The following is a 15280-nucleotide window of genomic DNA, read 5'->3' on the forward strand; positions in this document are numbered from 1 at the left end:
CTATTCTGCATAAAGATTTTCAAAACTTTGTCCCTATCTGACGAGAGGGCAGATTTTACCATTAAAGTTCCCCTTCTTTCTATCTGGGCGCTATATGAAGTTTCTATTAGATCTGTAACATTTAAGGTTAATTCTTGTGGTGTTGATTCTCTATTCATATTTTGAATTCCCTCATTTCGCTCATTTAGGAAGTATACATTCATTATTTGAGGAAGATTCTCTGGTGAAAATAGCAAAGTTTCAATTAAATAATTTTTAAGTTGTTCTCTGGGGGAAGTCATTCTGCATTTGGGAAAATTTACAAATCTAAGATTTGCGTAACGAACCAAATTTTCCAAATTCTCAACTTTTTTTTGTAATATATTTTCTCCCTTTTTTATCGATGTTTGTACATTTTTAATCATTGTCATATCCTCCTCTACCTTCACCAGAGTTTCTCCATTTTTTATAACCAAAGGATTTATATTCAATAAAGCATTCTGCAAATCTTTTATGTTCACATTCAGGTTAGCAATATTATTTTGTAAAGATAGTATTGCATTCCATAACATTTCTAAAGACACATGTTTAGATTCGCCAGGCCCAGCACTAGGAGTAGAAGGCATATTTAAGGTATTATAAAGTTCTTGTGTAGAACTAGTCCCAGGGTTAGAGACTGGTACACTTCTTCCAGATACCAAGGATCTTCCATCGGTATCAATTCTTTGCTCCACCAACAGTGGCGGAGGGTCCTGCCCTCCAGCTCCTTCCAGCACTGTGTTTCTTCCACCATGAGCCTCCTCGGGCGGGCTCATCCCTAAAGACGCAATCCGTATTAAGGGTGAACCTGGTTCATTGGTAGTTACACAGCTAGTTGGTGGTGCCGGTGTCGTTGGGGCCCCGGGTCTGAGACTGATATCTCCCAACAATATGGATGCTTGCTCCCCATCCCTTATTGTAATGGGACTCTCCGGGGTCAAATTTTCTGTAAGTGGGTAGTAGCCAGTTAGCATTGTCTGTACCGGGCTGAGCCTAGCAGGGGTCGGGGCATCCTGCCTAACTTTGCCTTTTCTTTTTGTATGAGGCATTTATAATTAAGAACAAGTTACAAAAAACAAGTTAAAGGCTCTACTCATGCTTCTGAAGAAAAAATCATAAATTAATGGAGGGAGAGAACAAGAGGAAACTCCGGGCCAGCTCCAAATTCAGTGGCAACCTTCCAACCTTCGCCGGCCTAAGCTGGACCAAGCCGCGCGCCCCTTACGGAGCGCGTAGCTTAGGCAGCGCGCCAGCGGCGGCAGTGCGCCGCCCATTGTTCGATATATAGCAGTGGGCGCCTCCCTCTGACGTCACTCACTGCGCCTCATTCCGGGTCCAGGCACCGGGTCCCTGCTGTTATTCCGAGGCTCTCTCCCGCGATGTTTCGGCGGTTCTCCGATGTCACACCAACCGGTCCCGGATGCCTCTCTCTCCCCTCCAGATCTCGGCTCCCAAGGTACGGTTGCGTCCGCTGTTCGATGTATAGCAGTGGGTGCCTCCCTCTTACGTCACTCATTGCGCCTCGTTCCGGGTCCAGGCACCGGGGCCCTGCTGTTATTTCGAGGCTCTCTCCCGCGATGTTTCGGAGGTTCTCCGATGTCACACCAACCGGTCCCGGATGCCTCTCTCTCCCCTCCAAATCTCGGCTCCCTTGGACAACTTTTTAAGCAGGGTAACTTTCTTACAAAAGATTTACTTGAGCGAAATTTTCCTCTAGAGCATATTAATTTTTTAGCGTATGTGCAGATTAAACACTTTATAGAATCTCTGAGGAAGATGAATATTTTACGAGTCAGCAGGACTTTGTTCGAAAATTACTGTACCCATGCCAATTCAATACGTGGTGTAATCTAAAAAATGTATGGATTACTTAATGATCTGGGACAGCATCCCTTCTCACATATTGTCAGATGGGAGGAGGACCTTGAGCGGGTCCTTGGGCCAAAAGCATAGGAGTGTATCTTTGTAAATGCCAGTAAATGTTCCATTTCGGCTCGATTACAGGAAACTTCTTTCAAAATGTTGTTCCGCTGGTACCTTATCCCAGAAATCATTGGCTCAGGGTGCTGCAGCAGTCAAAAAAGCAAACAGAATGTTAGGAATTATTAGGAAGGGAATTGTTAATAAAACAGAAAATGTCATAATGCCTCTATATCGCTCCATGTTGAAGACCGCACCTTGAATACTGTGTACAATTCTGGTCGCCGCATCTCAAAAAAGATAGTTGCGATGGAGAAGATACAGAGAAGGCAACCAAAATGATAAAGGGGATGGAACAGCTCCCCTATGAGGAAAAGCTGAAGAGGTTAGGGCTGTTCAGCTTGGAGAAGAGACGGCTGAGGGGGGATATGATAGAGGTCTTTAAGATCATAAGAAGTCTTGAACAAGTAGATGTGAATTGGTTATTTACACTTTGTGATAATAGAAGGACCAGGGGGCATTCCGTAAAGTTAGCAAGTAGTACATTTAAGACTAATTGGAGAAAATTCTTTTTCACTCAGCGCACAATTAGACTCTGGAATTTGTTGCCAGAGGATGTGGTTAGTGTAGTTATTGTAGCTGGGTTCAAAAAAGGTTTGGATAAGTTCTTGGAGGAGAAGTCCATTAACGGCTATTAATCAAGTTTACTTAGGGAATAGCCAATGCTATTAATTGCATCAGTGGCATGGGATCTTCTTGGTGTTTGGGTACTTGCCAGGTTCTTGTGGCCTGGTTTGGCCTCTGTTGGAAACAGGATGCTGGGCTTGATGGACCCTTGGTCTGACCCAGCATGGCAATTTCTTATGTTTTTATGTACTTATGACAAACTACACAGGACTTTCCCTAAACAATCTACCCTTTGCTGGAGAAATTGTGGTCTCCTCGGGACCTTCTTTCACACTTGGTGGCAATGCGTTACAATTGCCCCTTTCTGGAAGTTAGTAACTGACTGGCTTGGCAGTATCTTCGGCGTCACTTTTTCACCATCTGCTGAGTTCGTATTACTTAATTTTCCCATCCCGGGGTTGAACAAATGTCAGCAGAAGTTCTGTATGCAGGTATTCACTGCGGCTCATAGTGTTATTGCTGCTAACTGGAAAATGACGAGTAAAACAGCCCTCTCAGGGGTTCTCAAAAAAAGTACATCTTCACTGCCGTCTGGCTTACTTAACTGCAGCCAAAAATAACCGTATGTCCTCTTTTCACGCAATATGGAAGCCCTTTTAAGCAAAGTACTCATGAGGGGTGTATGTGATGTTATTGACTTTGTTTTAATTCGAAATTGATGTGGGAGTTGTCCAGTGTTTTTTTTTGGGGGGGGGGTTTGGGGGGGGGTATTGGGAGTGATAAATACTATATGCTGACCCATAACTTTTCGCTTCATTTCATTTTATACTGAAGTTGCAGGAATGATCTGTGTTGTTGCAAGAACTCTATAAGAGGGGATGGGAGAGGGGATTTGGGTGCAGTTCTTGTTCCATAACGTACATTATTCAGTCAGATATATGCAATGAATAAGTTATAGTGGAAATTCTTGCACTGCTATGATTTTTTTGAAAATTTAATAAACTGCTAACTACAGAAAAAAAAAAAAGAATAAAGTCAAGATTCTGGAAGGGACAGCCAATCGTAATCATAAAGCCATTAAATACAAAGGTAAAACATCAAGCATAGAAAAATGAAAGAACAGCAGAATCTTGGTCTTTTTTTATATTCAAAACCAGCTTATTATCAGCCACTTCTAAATAACAAAAAGGCTACAAGAAATTTTCTCCAATCCCCATTCAAATGTGGATGAAATCAGGACAAGAAAGTGAATGTCGTCTGCATAAAGCCTGTAAGTAACATCTAAATTAGCCAGGACTTGACAAAGAGGGAAGATATAGATATTAAACTGTGTTGCTGACAATGAAGAACCCTAAGGTTACCTATGGATAGATGAAATAATTCAGAATGGGAGTCTCTTAAAACTACTTTATGGAGCCTGAAGAAAACCAGGCCATCACCAAAGAAGAGAGCCTGCCTAATAAAACTGAATGTTCAGAATTTCAGAAAAGAATATTTCTAAAATAGGGAGATATGGTGTGTGTGCAGTGAAGAGAGCCAGGGTTTGTGTTACTCAACTGGAGTGATATGGGGAAGCAGCACTGGGTATTAGGTGCCCTAGGCGATTCTTCAATCTCATTCATTCCCCCCTCTCCCTTTTACACCTGCCTATTAGGGGTAGCTTTGGCATAGCATCCCCTCTCTCATGCTACTCAGCATCTATCTCACTCTCCTTTCCCTCTCCCAAGTCCTGTATCTCCCTTCTTTTGCTCCCATCCACAGTGCATAGCATCACCTGTCTTTTCCTACCCACCAGTATCCTCCTCTTTCTCCCCTTCACTCCCTGCTCAGCACTGCAGTAGTACTCCAAACTTTTGGCCCCCTTTTTGCAGTTCCCAGCATCCTTTCTCTCCACACCCAACCTGACCAGCCTATTTTCTCTCTCTCTCTACTCCATCCTCAGCTGCCTAGCACCCTCTCTCTCTCCACAACTCTCCCCACCTACATCGATCCAGCATCCATTACCTTCTCTTTTGTGGTACCATGCATTAAAAGTGGTTAAGTGGCACCAGGTGGTTTTTGCCAGCCCTCCCCCACAAATGTTTTAACCCTAGGCAACTGCTTAGTTGCCTAATGGAAGAACCAGCCCTATAAAAGAATAAAACCAAAGGAAAGAACACTCGACTGAGGCAATTGGTACCTCACCTTTAGATTTTGCCTTCATAAATGGCAGCATATGTGATTGTAATAGATACCCCATAATCTGAGGTTACTTCAACCCATTCCCCATAAAAACAAAAAGCTGAAGTGCATATTGCTAAGGTAGAATGAGTATCTCATCTTGAAATGAAAAGTTATTTATTGCAGGACTGAGTACCCATGTATAGGAATGTAGTTTCCTGTATACAGACTGAAGCAAACCAAAGAGAAAATTGCTTATGTTACTAAGATGTCTAAATTATCTTCATATTGCTAAATTATCATGCTGGTTTTCTCTCTGTGCATTTCAGAGCCCCCTATGGAAAAGCTGTAGATATGTGGTCTGTAGGTTGTATCCTTGGTGAACTCAGCGATGGTCAGCCACTGTTTCCAGGGGAGAGTGAAATTGACCAGCTCTTCACCATACAGAAGGTGCTAGGACCACTTCCATCAGAGCAAATGAAACTTTTTTACAGCAATCCTCGTTTCCATGGTTTGCGGGTAAGAGAGTATTATAAATAAACAGGTCCATATTCAAAAGCCATTTGGACAGGTAACTCAAAAATTATCCAACTAAATGGCAAACCCAGCATATTAAAAAAACTTATGCACCTAAATTTCTAGCCGGATAATGAGTTATATGGCTAGAATTTAGGGGTATAAGTTGGTGGTGTTCCAGAGGCAGGCAGGAGGCATTTAGGGGAGGAGTGGAGTTAGCCATATAAATTAAGTGGTGAATTCCGATATTTGGAGTTAGCCGCTTAGCTTATATGGCAGCTAACTCTGGTCATGCCACTGACTTGTCCTAAAGTTAGCCACATAAACATATGTGGCTAACTTTAAGATAGCCGGGTATATTCAGCGGCATGACCATACCACTAAATATACCCAGCTAGTTAGCATTTAGGTATATCTGGCTACTTAGCCAGGCCACACAGCAGCTGAATATTGCCCCCAAAGTGCTTTAATTCTGTCTCTTTATTGTAGGTCTTTTAAAATAATATTTAGAAAAAATTGTAGTAATATACTTTAGAAAGCTTGTTTCTGATAAGTCAAAAGAATGTCTATTAAGGTTTTGTAATGCTTTGAACCTGTTCTCGGATTATCTTAGTCATTTCAAGTGCTGAGGGAGTTTTAAGCTGCCTCAGTTTGTTCATGCTTGTCAAAAAAAAACAAAAAACCAATAGTTGACATCTTTTGAAAAATGTATGAGTGTGTAGCTGAATGTTGAAATAGCTGGCATTCCGTCTTTTCTACAGTTTTATTTGGGCAGCTGTCAGTCCTGTTTCAGATTGGTCCTAGCTGTCAGTGTTGCTCTGCTTCCTGTTTACCTCTGATGCTGCCCTAGAAAATCTCTTTGGAGATAAAGTCAAAGAAGCAATGATCTAATGAAAGAACACTGCAGGGCCAGCCTTTAGGGTTGGGTGAACTGGGTGGGCGACCAAGGCACCATGAGATGAGGGGTACCTAGGGCATCTCTGGCATTGCCCATTGGATTGGGCCAGATATACCATCCCCTGCCACATGTACAGCCAGCAAAAGAAAGAGTGAAAATTTAATAAAATGCTAATTACAAAAAAAAAAAGGAAAAATCCAAGATTCCGTAAGGGACAGCCAATCGTAATCATAAAGCCATTAAACACAAAGGGCTAGATTTTAAAAGCCCTGCGCGCGCCGGCGCACCTATTTTGCATAGGCCGCCAGCTCGCGCAAAGCCCCAGGACTTGCGCATGTAAGTCCCGGGGCTTTGTAAAAGGGGCGGGAGGGGGCGTGTCCGGGGGCGTGCCGGCAGTCCTGGGGCGTGTACGGGGGCATGTATGGGGGTCAGGGGGCGGTCTGGGGCGGGTCCGGGGGCATGACGATGGTTTGGGGGCGGGCCGGGAGGGCGGTCCCGAGTCCCCCGGCACTGCAGCCTGTGCCAGCGGATGCCGAGGCGGCGTGCGCGCAAGTTACGCCTGCTTCAAGCAGGCGTAACTTGCACAACAAAAGGTGGGGGGATTTAGGTAGGGCTGGGGGGTGGGGTAGATAGGGGAAGAGAGGGGAAGGTGGGGGGGTGCGGAGGGAATGGAGGGAATGGAGGCAGGCTGCGCGGCTTGGCATGCTCAGCCTTGCGCACGCCGACCCCGGATTTTATAAGATACGCGTATCTTATAAAATCCGGTGTACTTTTGTTTGCGCGCGTGTACTTATTTAAGATCTACCTCAAAGCAAGGTACATCAAACACAGAAAAATGAAAGAACAGCAGAATTTCTTGGTCTTTTTTATATTCAAAACCAGCTTATTATCAGCCACTTCTTATTAACAAAAAGACAAATTTTCTCCAATCCCTGTTCAAATGTGGATGAAATCGGGACAAGAAAGTGTGAATGTCATGTGCATAAAGCCTGTAAGGAACATCTAAATTAACCAAGACTTGACAAAGAGGGAGATATAGATATTAAACCATGTTGCTGACAATGAAGAACCCTGAGGTTACCTATGGATAAATTAAATAATTCAGAATGGGAGACTCTTAAAACTACTTTATGGAGCCTGAAGAAAACCAGGCTGGTTAGAGCAGCAAGCTACGAACCAGGGAAACTAGGGTTCAAACCCCATTGCTGTTCCTTGTGACCTTTGGCAAGTTACTTTACCCTCCGTTGCTTCAAATACAAACTTAGATTATAGATCCTCTAGGGATAGGGAAATATCTATAGTACCTGAATGAAATCCAATTTTGAAGTGCCTAAAAGCAGAATATAAATCAAATTAAAAAAAAATAAAACAGAAAAGCCTCTTAATAGTGCATAAGCCTCCTCTGCCACATGGATTCAGGTTCACAGTGTGAACTGCAAGGCCCCATAGACCTCTTGGTTCATATGGCAAGACTGGCACCATGGCTGATATGCTATTAAGCACCACGCGTGTCAGCCATAGGGGGCCCAAAGCAGAGCTGGAGATATGGTGCCATGTAGAGGAGGAGAAGATTAAAAATACCAAGAATGAAGGGGGGGGGGACCAGCAGGGAGAGGGAGACCTACATGGGGTAGGAGTGGGATAGAAAGGGAGACTTTACATGCAGTGGTTTTAGGGGGAAAAGGGAGACTGTACTTGCAAATGAGGGAATAGGGAGAGGTTTACATGTGATGGTGGTGTGGGAGCAAGGAGAGAGGATAATCCAAGACCCAGGATAGAGAGGGAGGACCACAGGTAGAAGAAGAGAGGACTGGGATTGGGTTGGGTGGAGGGAAGATTTAGAGAGTACAGGAGATCAGTGTTGAACCAGACTGAATCTGGGGAGTAAGGGGAAATGGATAGAGCGAGGACATATGCATGAAGAGATTTAGAAAGGGTATTAGCGATAGGGGGATGAAGAGGGAAAGAACACCTGGGTTGGCAGAAGAAAGGGACTGGCTCCAAGGGAGAAGGTGAGAAACAGGGTATAAACTTGAGCTGGTGAAGGCATGGGAGGCTTAAGAAAGTAGATGAGGGCTGAGGAGTGGGTGAGTATAGATGGTGGAAATGTGAGACCAGTTTAGTTTTGTTTATGGTTCTTGTTATACCACGTTTCAAAAACAAATCAAGGGAGAGGATGAAAAACAGGAGGCTGGGGAATGAGAATGGAGGGAAAGTAAGGATTGGGGAAGAGGTGGCGGGGCAAAGGCTGGGAAGAAGGGTATGATTGGAGGTATGTGCGAGATAACAATAGGGAGAGTGTGAAGACTGAGAGGGATCATGGAAATCAGAGATAGGTAGGATGGGGATGGGTGAGGGAGGGTGCAAGACAATAAAAGATATGAAGTAATGGCAAGGAGAATTAGCTAAAGAGCTGGGCATGGGAGAGCTTGGAGCGGGTTTGACTAGAGAGAGAGTCGATTTGGGGATGATGGAGGGTGAAAGAGCCAGAAAAGCAGAAATTGGAGGGTGGGAATAAGGGAGCCATAATTCTGGAGATCAGTAAGGGGGAGATAGAGGACTGATAAGTAGTGGAAGGGATAGTTAGGGAGGTGAAAAGCTGAGAAACACATCAATGTCAGAGACAGATGAAGGGAAAGGGAGTGAAACTGGAGAAGAGAGAAACAGAAAAGGAAAAGGAGACCCTGGAAAAGGAAAATGGAGAAGAGAAAAGCACTTAATGCAGAAAAGAAGGCCAGGACCAATACAATTACGGTAGATCAAATAAAATGTCCAGATAACAAAGGTAGAAACATTTTAATTTAATAAATGAACATGCCAGCTTTGGCAGTGTGCATCTCTGATGTCTTTGTATTTTGCACAGCACAGGGAGAAATGCTTTTCTCTTTCTGTTTCCCAAATATTGCACTGAATGCAGAGTCTGGCTTATGGTTCAATTTTTATCTATGTATTTCTAGTTTGTGGTTCTTTATTTTGTATTAGGTGAGGACTCTGTCTGTGTTCTGAATGTGTGACAGAGATGAGGTATTTTACTAGTGTTTCTGTGTAGGGATCTGTAGCAGCCTGATTTATTCTGTTTTCCCAATAGGAGATATATTAGTATTCTTGGGCCCAGTATAATTGCAGTGCTGCCTTTCATAGGTAGGATTTTTGCAATTAAAGTTGTAGCTATGGCTGATTCATTATATAGATTTAGAATGTTTTTATTGGGTTTTGTGCTATTTTCAAAGTGCCTGGCAGTGGAGGGTTTGTTTTACTGTTACTGAAGTGACCCCACAATTTGTATATTATGTACATTGAACTTTACCTGTGAAGTTATAATTGTGTGTTTTTACTATTGTACATATTTATAGATCATTAAAAAGAAAATGTAAAACATCATAGTTGAGTGGTGTGCCTAAATGTTATATTAACATAAATTGGTCTATTTTTATTATGTTAAGTTTATAAAATAAGTGCCATAGATGGGACAGCAGTAAGGTGGGGATAAGAGAAGGGGGGAGAGAATGCCTGGAGAAATGTAGGGAAGGCAGGCAGGGGCAGCAGAATGCCTGGAAGACAAAGGAAAAGGAGGAGAGAATGCCTGGAGGGAAGATGAAAGAGGAGAGAATGGATGGAGTTTGGGGAGGAAAGGAAAAAATGCCTGGAGGGAGCGAGAATGCCTAAAGGGAAGAGAAGAGGGAGATAATATCTGGAAGGCAAGAAAAAGATGGGAGGAAGAAGGGGGCAGAATGTCTCAAGATAGGGAAGAGAATGCCAGCAGGGAGAGACGGAAGGAAAAGAGGAAATGAGAATCTCTGGAGAAGAAAGGGGGTTCCATAGACCATTTTCACCCAGGGAGCCAATAACTTTAGAGCTTGCCCTGGACCCTTGTGCCACGGTTCACTCTACAGCTACCTCTTAGCCACTGTTCACTACAAGGCAGTATCACAGTGGATCAACAAGGAAACAGGTTTTCCCTGTACATACCCGGATCAGTCCAGACTCCTGGGTTTTGCCTCCGGACCAGTAGGTGGAGACAAAGTTCTGACAGACTCTGCCATATATACCTAGGTGCCACCCACAGCCTGTCAGTATTACTCTGTCTCCAGCAGGTGTTAGGTGTGCTCAACCCACAGCCTGTGATTATTTAGGATAGTGCTTAGCTTCAGGGGACCAATTTCAATTTGGGATAATCTTACTTGTAATTAAATTAAATAAAATAAAATATAGAAACTTCTTGGAAGCAAGAATCTCCTCAGCCTCCCAGGGGAAGAACAGTCCCTTCTGGTTCGTGAGGCAGCTCCGACTGTGGTCGAGGACCTGATAGCCTTGTTTTTACAGCAGCTTAGGGGTTGACACCGGGGAGCCTGGCTCACTCACCCCTGGAGACCTAGCAGCAAGACCCTTCCTGTGCTGGGCAAGTATATTTAAAAAAAAAAAAAAAGAACTGATGCTTGCTGTTCCGGCTCTTCCTTCCCTCTGCCAGTGATTATTTTGGTTGTTTTTTCTCTCTCCCGTTCGCGGCGCTTTAAAAAAAAATTTTTGATTTTTATTTTCCTCTCGCTGCAAGCCGGCATGCTGCAGAGATCAGCGTAGCATGTGGCTCTGCGCACACTTGCTTGTCTCGGGATAATTTGTGCTCTGCTTGCCTGCCAGGAGGAGAGGGCACATCACAAACCTCCGGAGGAGTTGTGCTTCGCGTCACGTCGGTCACCCGTGCATTTGGGGAGCTGCCGGAGATTCCTTCTGCCCTGATCCCGCTGAGCGCGGGAACAGGTGCCATTTTGGATAATTTCAGCACAGTAGGGATGGCCGTGTCGGGGGACGGCATTTTGCCACCAGCTCTATTGCCAGCGTCTGCCCGCGGGGGGTCTAAATCAGTGGGGCCGCCACCGTTTTCAATGGGGGAATCCCTACAGAGAAGGATGATTCTTCTTCATCCTCCGCTTTTAATTCAGATTTTATTCTGTTTTTACATAAGGCATTTCGGGCCAGGAAAGCCTCAAAAAGGCAGGGCAGGGATCGGAATTCCTCTCCTTTGCCCCCTAAACCCAGAATGCGGGCCAAGTTCAGAGTGGATCAGGAGGCCCCCAAGGCTAGGCGCCCCTTAAGGTCCAGGGCACCTCAGGACGAGTCTGATTCGTCCTGAGGTTGTTTCTCCGGACCAAGAGGATCAGGACCTAGCCACCCCTCCTCCGAGGGGGGTAGAGGGTGAGGGGAACCAGCAGCAGAGTGCTGCGCGGGAATCCCATGGAATGGAAGAAGACGACCCTAAGGTAGTCAGGTTATTCCGTAGCGATGAGCTGGCGTCTCTTATTCCCGCTATTTTAAAAGAGTTGGGCATTGAGACGGCACAGGATCAGGCGTCCTTAGGGTCTATGGACCCGGTTTTATTGGGTCTGAGGGGCCCACCGACAGCCTTCCCTTTCCATTTCTCAGCAACGGATTTACTCTACAGGGATTGGGATACCCCAGATATGGATGGGGCTCAGGCTCTGGAGATCCTCCGGGTCCCAAAGGTAGATGCAGCCGTGGCTGCAGTTTCAAAGAAAATGACTATCCTGGTCACGGGCAGTACGGCGCTCAAGGATTTGCAAGATCATAAGCTTGAGCTGCAGCTGAAGAGAATTTTTAAGAACATAAGAACATGCCATTCTGGGTCAGACCAAGGGTCCATCAAGCCCAGCATCCTGTTTCCAATAGTGGCCAATCCAGGCCATAAGAACCTGGCAAGTACCCAAAAACTAAGTCTATTCCATGTTACCGTTGCTAGTAATAGTGGTAGCTATTTTCTAAGTCAACTTAATTAATAGCAGGTAATGGACTTCTCTTCTAAGAACTTATCCAATCCTTTTTTAAACACAGCTATACTAACTGCACTAACAACATCCTCTGGCAACAAATTCCAGAGTTTAATTGTGCGTTGAGTAAAAAAGAACTTTCTCCGATTAGTTTTAAATGTGCCACATGCTAACTTCATGGAGTGCCCCCTAGTCTTTCTATTATCCGAAAGAGTAAATAACCAATTCACATCTACCCGTTCTAGACCTCTCATGATTTTAAACACCTCTATCATATCCCCCCCTCAGTCGTCTCTTCTCCAAGCTGAAAAGTCCTAACCTCTTTAGTCTTTCCTCATAGGGGAGCTGTTCCATTCCCCTTATCATTTTGGTAGCCCTTCTCTGTACCTTCTCCATCGCAATTATATCTTTTTTGAGATGCGGCAACAGCATTCAAGGTGCGGTCTCACCATGGAGCGATACAGAGGCATTATGACATTTTCCATTTTATTCACCATTCCCTTTCTAATAATTCCCAACATTCTGTTTGCTTTTTTGACTGCCGCAGCACACTGAACCGACGATTTCAATGTGTTATCCACTATGACGCCTAGATCTCTTTCTTGGGTTGTAGCACCTAATATGGAACTTAACATTGTGTAACTAAAGCATGGGTTATTTTTTCCTATATGCATCACCTTGCCGGGAAAAATCATGGAAACTATTCTAAAGATCAAAATCGTAGAGCATATAGAAAGACATGGTTTAATGGAACACAGTCAACATGGATTTACCCAAGGCAAGTCTTGCCTAACAAATCTGCTTCATTTTTTTGAAGGAGTTAATAAACATGTGGATAAAGGTGAACCGGTAGATGTAGTGTATTTGGATTTTCAGAAGGCGTTTGACAAAGTCCCTCATGAGAGGCTTCTAAGAAAACTAGTTAAAAGACAGGAAACAGAGAGTAGGATTACATGGTCAATTTTCTCAGTGGAAAAGGGTAAACAGTGGAGTGCCTCAGGGATCTGTACTTGGACAGGTGCTTTTCAATATATATATATAAATGATCTGGAAAGGAATACGATGAGTGAGGTTATCAGATTTGCGGACGATACAAAATTATTCAGAGTAGTTAAATCACAAGCAAATTGTGATACATTACAGGAGGAGCTTGCAAGACTGGAAGATTAGGCATCCAAATGGCAGATGAAATTTAATGTGGACAAGTGCAAGGTGTTGTATATAGGGAAAAATAACCTTTGCTGTAGTTACACGATGTTAGGTTCCAAATTAGGAACTACCACCCAGGAAAAAGATCTAGGCATCATAGTGGATAATACTTTAAAATTGTCAGCTCAGTGTGCTGCAGCAGTCAAAAAAGCAAACAGAATGTTAGGAATTATTAGGAAGGGGATGGTTAATAAAACAGAAAATGTCATAATGCCTCTATATCGCTCCATGGTGAGACCGCACCTTGAATACTGTGTACAATTCTGGTTGCCGCATCTCAATAAAGATATAATTGCGATGGTGAAGGTACAGAGAAGGGCAACCAAAATGATAAAGGGGATGGAACAGCTCCCATATGAGGAAGGGCTGAAGAGATTAGGGCTGTTCAGCTTGGAGAAGAGACGGCTGAGGGGGGGATATGATAGAGGTCTTTAAGATCATGAAAGGTCTTGAATGAGTGGATGTGAATCGGTTATTTACACTTTCGGATAATAGAAGGACTAGGAAGCATTCCATGAAGATAGCAATTAGCACATTTAAGACTAATTGGAGAAAATTCTTTTTCACTCAACGCACAATTAAGCTCTGGAATTTGTTGCCAGAGGATGTGGTTAGTGCAGTTAGTGTAGCTGGGTTCAAAAAAGGTTTGGATAAGTTCTTAGAGGAGAAATCCATTAACTGCTATTAATCAAGTTTTCTTAGGGAATAGCCACTGTTATTAATTACATCAGTACATTGGGATGATCTTGGTGTCTGGGTAATTGCCAGGTTCTTATGGCCTGGTTTGGCCTCTTTTGGAAACAGGATGCTGGGCTTGATGGACCCTTGGTCTGACCCAGTATGGCAAGTTCTTATGTTCTTATGTTATGACATGGTACATGTTTATTCTTCAAATCTGAATCCCTTTCTCAGACAGGATGCTTGCCTGTAGACTGCCCCACAGCCGAAAGTGAAGCTTGCACACTTTCTACTTTCCTTTGCATTTCTGTGTTCTAGAACATTTTAGCTTCTTTCCTACCAGGAGCCTGTTCTGGATCTTCCATTGCCGGCATCACTATTCTTAACATAGAAGTTCAGCTGAGCTATTTGTGCAGTTGTTTTATGCATTCCAGGTCATAAGTACTACCCAGTATTCCTCATCTACTTTGCCCTTAAACTATTTTCAGGCAGCTAATTACACTGAGTGCTAATACCATAAGAAAACACAACTAATGAACTTCTTATATTGCTTTACAGTTCCCAGCAGTTAACCATCCCCAGTCTCTGGAAAGAAGATACCTGGGAATTATAAACAGTGTTTTGCTTGACCTCATGAAGGTAGGAGATGTGTGTAACTGTCTCTGTCAAGCAGTAATGCATTCCTCTGGGATTTTTTAGATAGTCATCTGGAAGTTGTAAGTGGAGTTTAATTTGCATAATTTGAATGCCGCACTGTATCAGTTTGCATTGTTTACTTTTTTTTTAAAAAATGTTTTGTTTTCAAATTTTCCCTTTGTTGCCTATCAGCTTAGTTTCCCCTTCTTTCCATTTTCTTTCTTCCTGTCCTAATTGTCTCTATTTGCAGCTTCACACTACAGCTCAACTTAGTTTTTGTCTCAGTTGGTCCTCACTAATTCGTTGCAGCCTTGTGGGGAATATGCACTAGTATTTTGAGAAACTGGTCTATTCAGGGCCAGGGTCTGCAACCTGTGGCTCTTTGAGTACACCAGTGCCTGCAGGAGAGGCCACCATTACCTTATACTAGCAGCTGCACCTCTGATGCTGCTCTCTTATGAACCAGATGGTTCCAGTTTGTAGCCTCTGCTTGTCCAGCAGCACATACTTCACAGAGTGCAGGGTTGAGCGGCGCAGCAGCTGGTGTGTCTGTGTAAAGAAACTCTGTCTTTCTGCTGGGCTGGGGAAGAGCAACTGATTACAGCAATAGGAACCTCTCTGTCAGCTAAAGCCAAAGGGACAGAAGATTAAGGACCTGATTTTCAAAGCCATGTGTGCACGAGAAACACGATTTTATGTGAGTAAATGATTGCTATGAAATAGTACTCTTGGGTGAATTCTGTGCAAAAAAATTTTTAAATTCCTTGCATAAAAACTTAAAATTCTGCAAAATTCTGCAAACTTTATATTGGTCAAAATAACACAATTTACATGA

General features: G+C 43.6%; 1 protein-coding gene across 4 annotated transcripts in view; it reads left to right on the top strand.

Moving 5' to 3' along the window:
* The window catches only part of CDKL5 (cyclin dependent kinase like 5), a 418621-nt gene that overhangs the window by 349186 nt on the left and 54155 nt on the right, over nt 1-15280 (top strand). For all 4 annotated transcript variants that reach the window (XM_029603337.1, XM_029603339.1, XM_029603338.1 and 1 more), the window contains 2 exons: nt 5055-5244; nt 14368-14448. In XM_029603337.1, coding sequence (XP_029459197.1) covers nt 5055-5244; nt 14368-14448 — 271 coding nt within the window. The remainder of the gene's footprint in view (nt 1-5054; nt 5245-14367; nt 14449-15280) is intronic.

The sequence above is a fragment of the Rhinatrema bivittatum genome, chromosome 5 (assembly GCF_901001135.1).
Source record: "Rhinatrema bivittatum chromosome 5, aRhiBiv1.1, whole genome shotgun sequence".
NCBI classification, from domain to species: Eukaryota; Metazoa; Chordata; class Amphibia; order Gymnophiona; family Rhinatrematidae; genus Rhinatrema; species Rhinatrema bivittatum.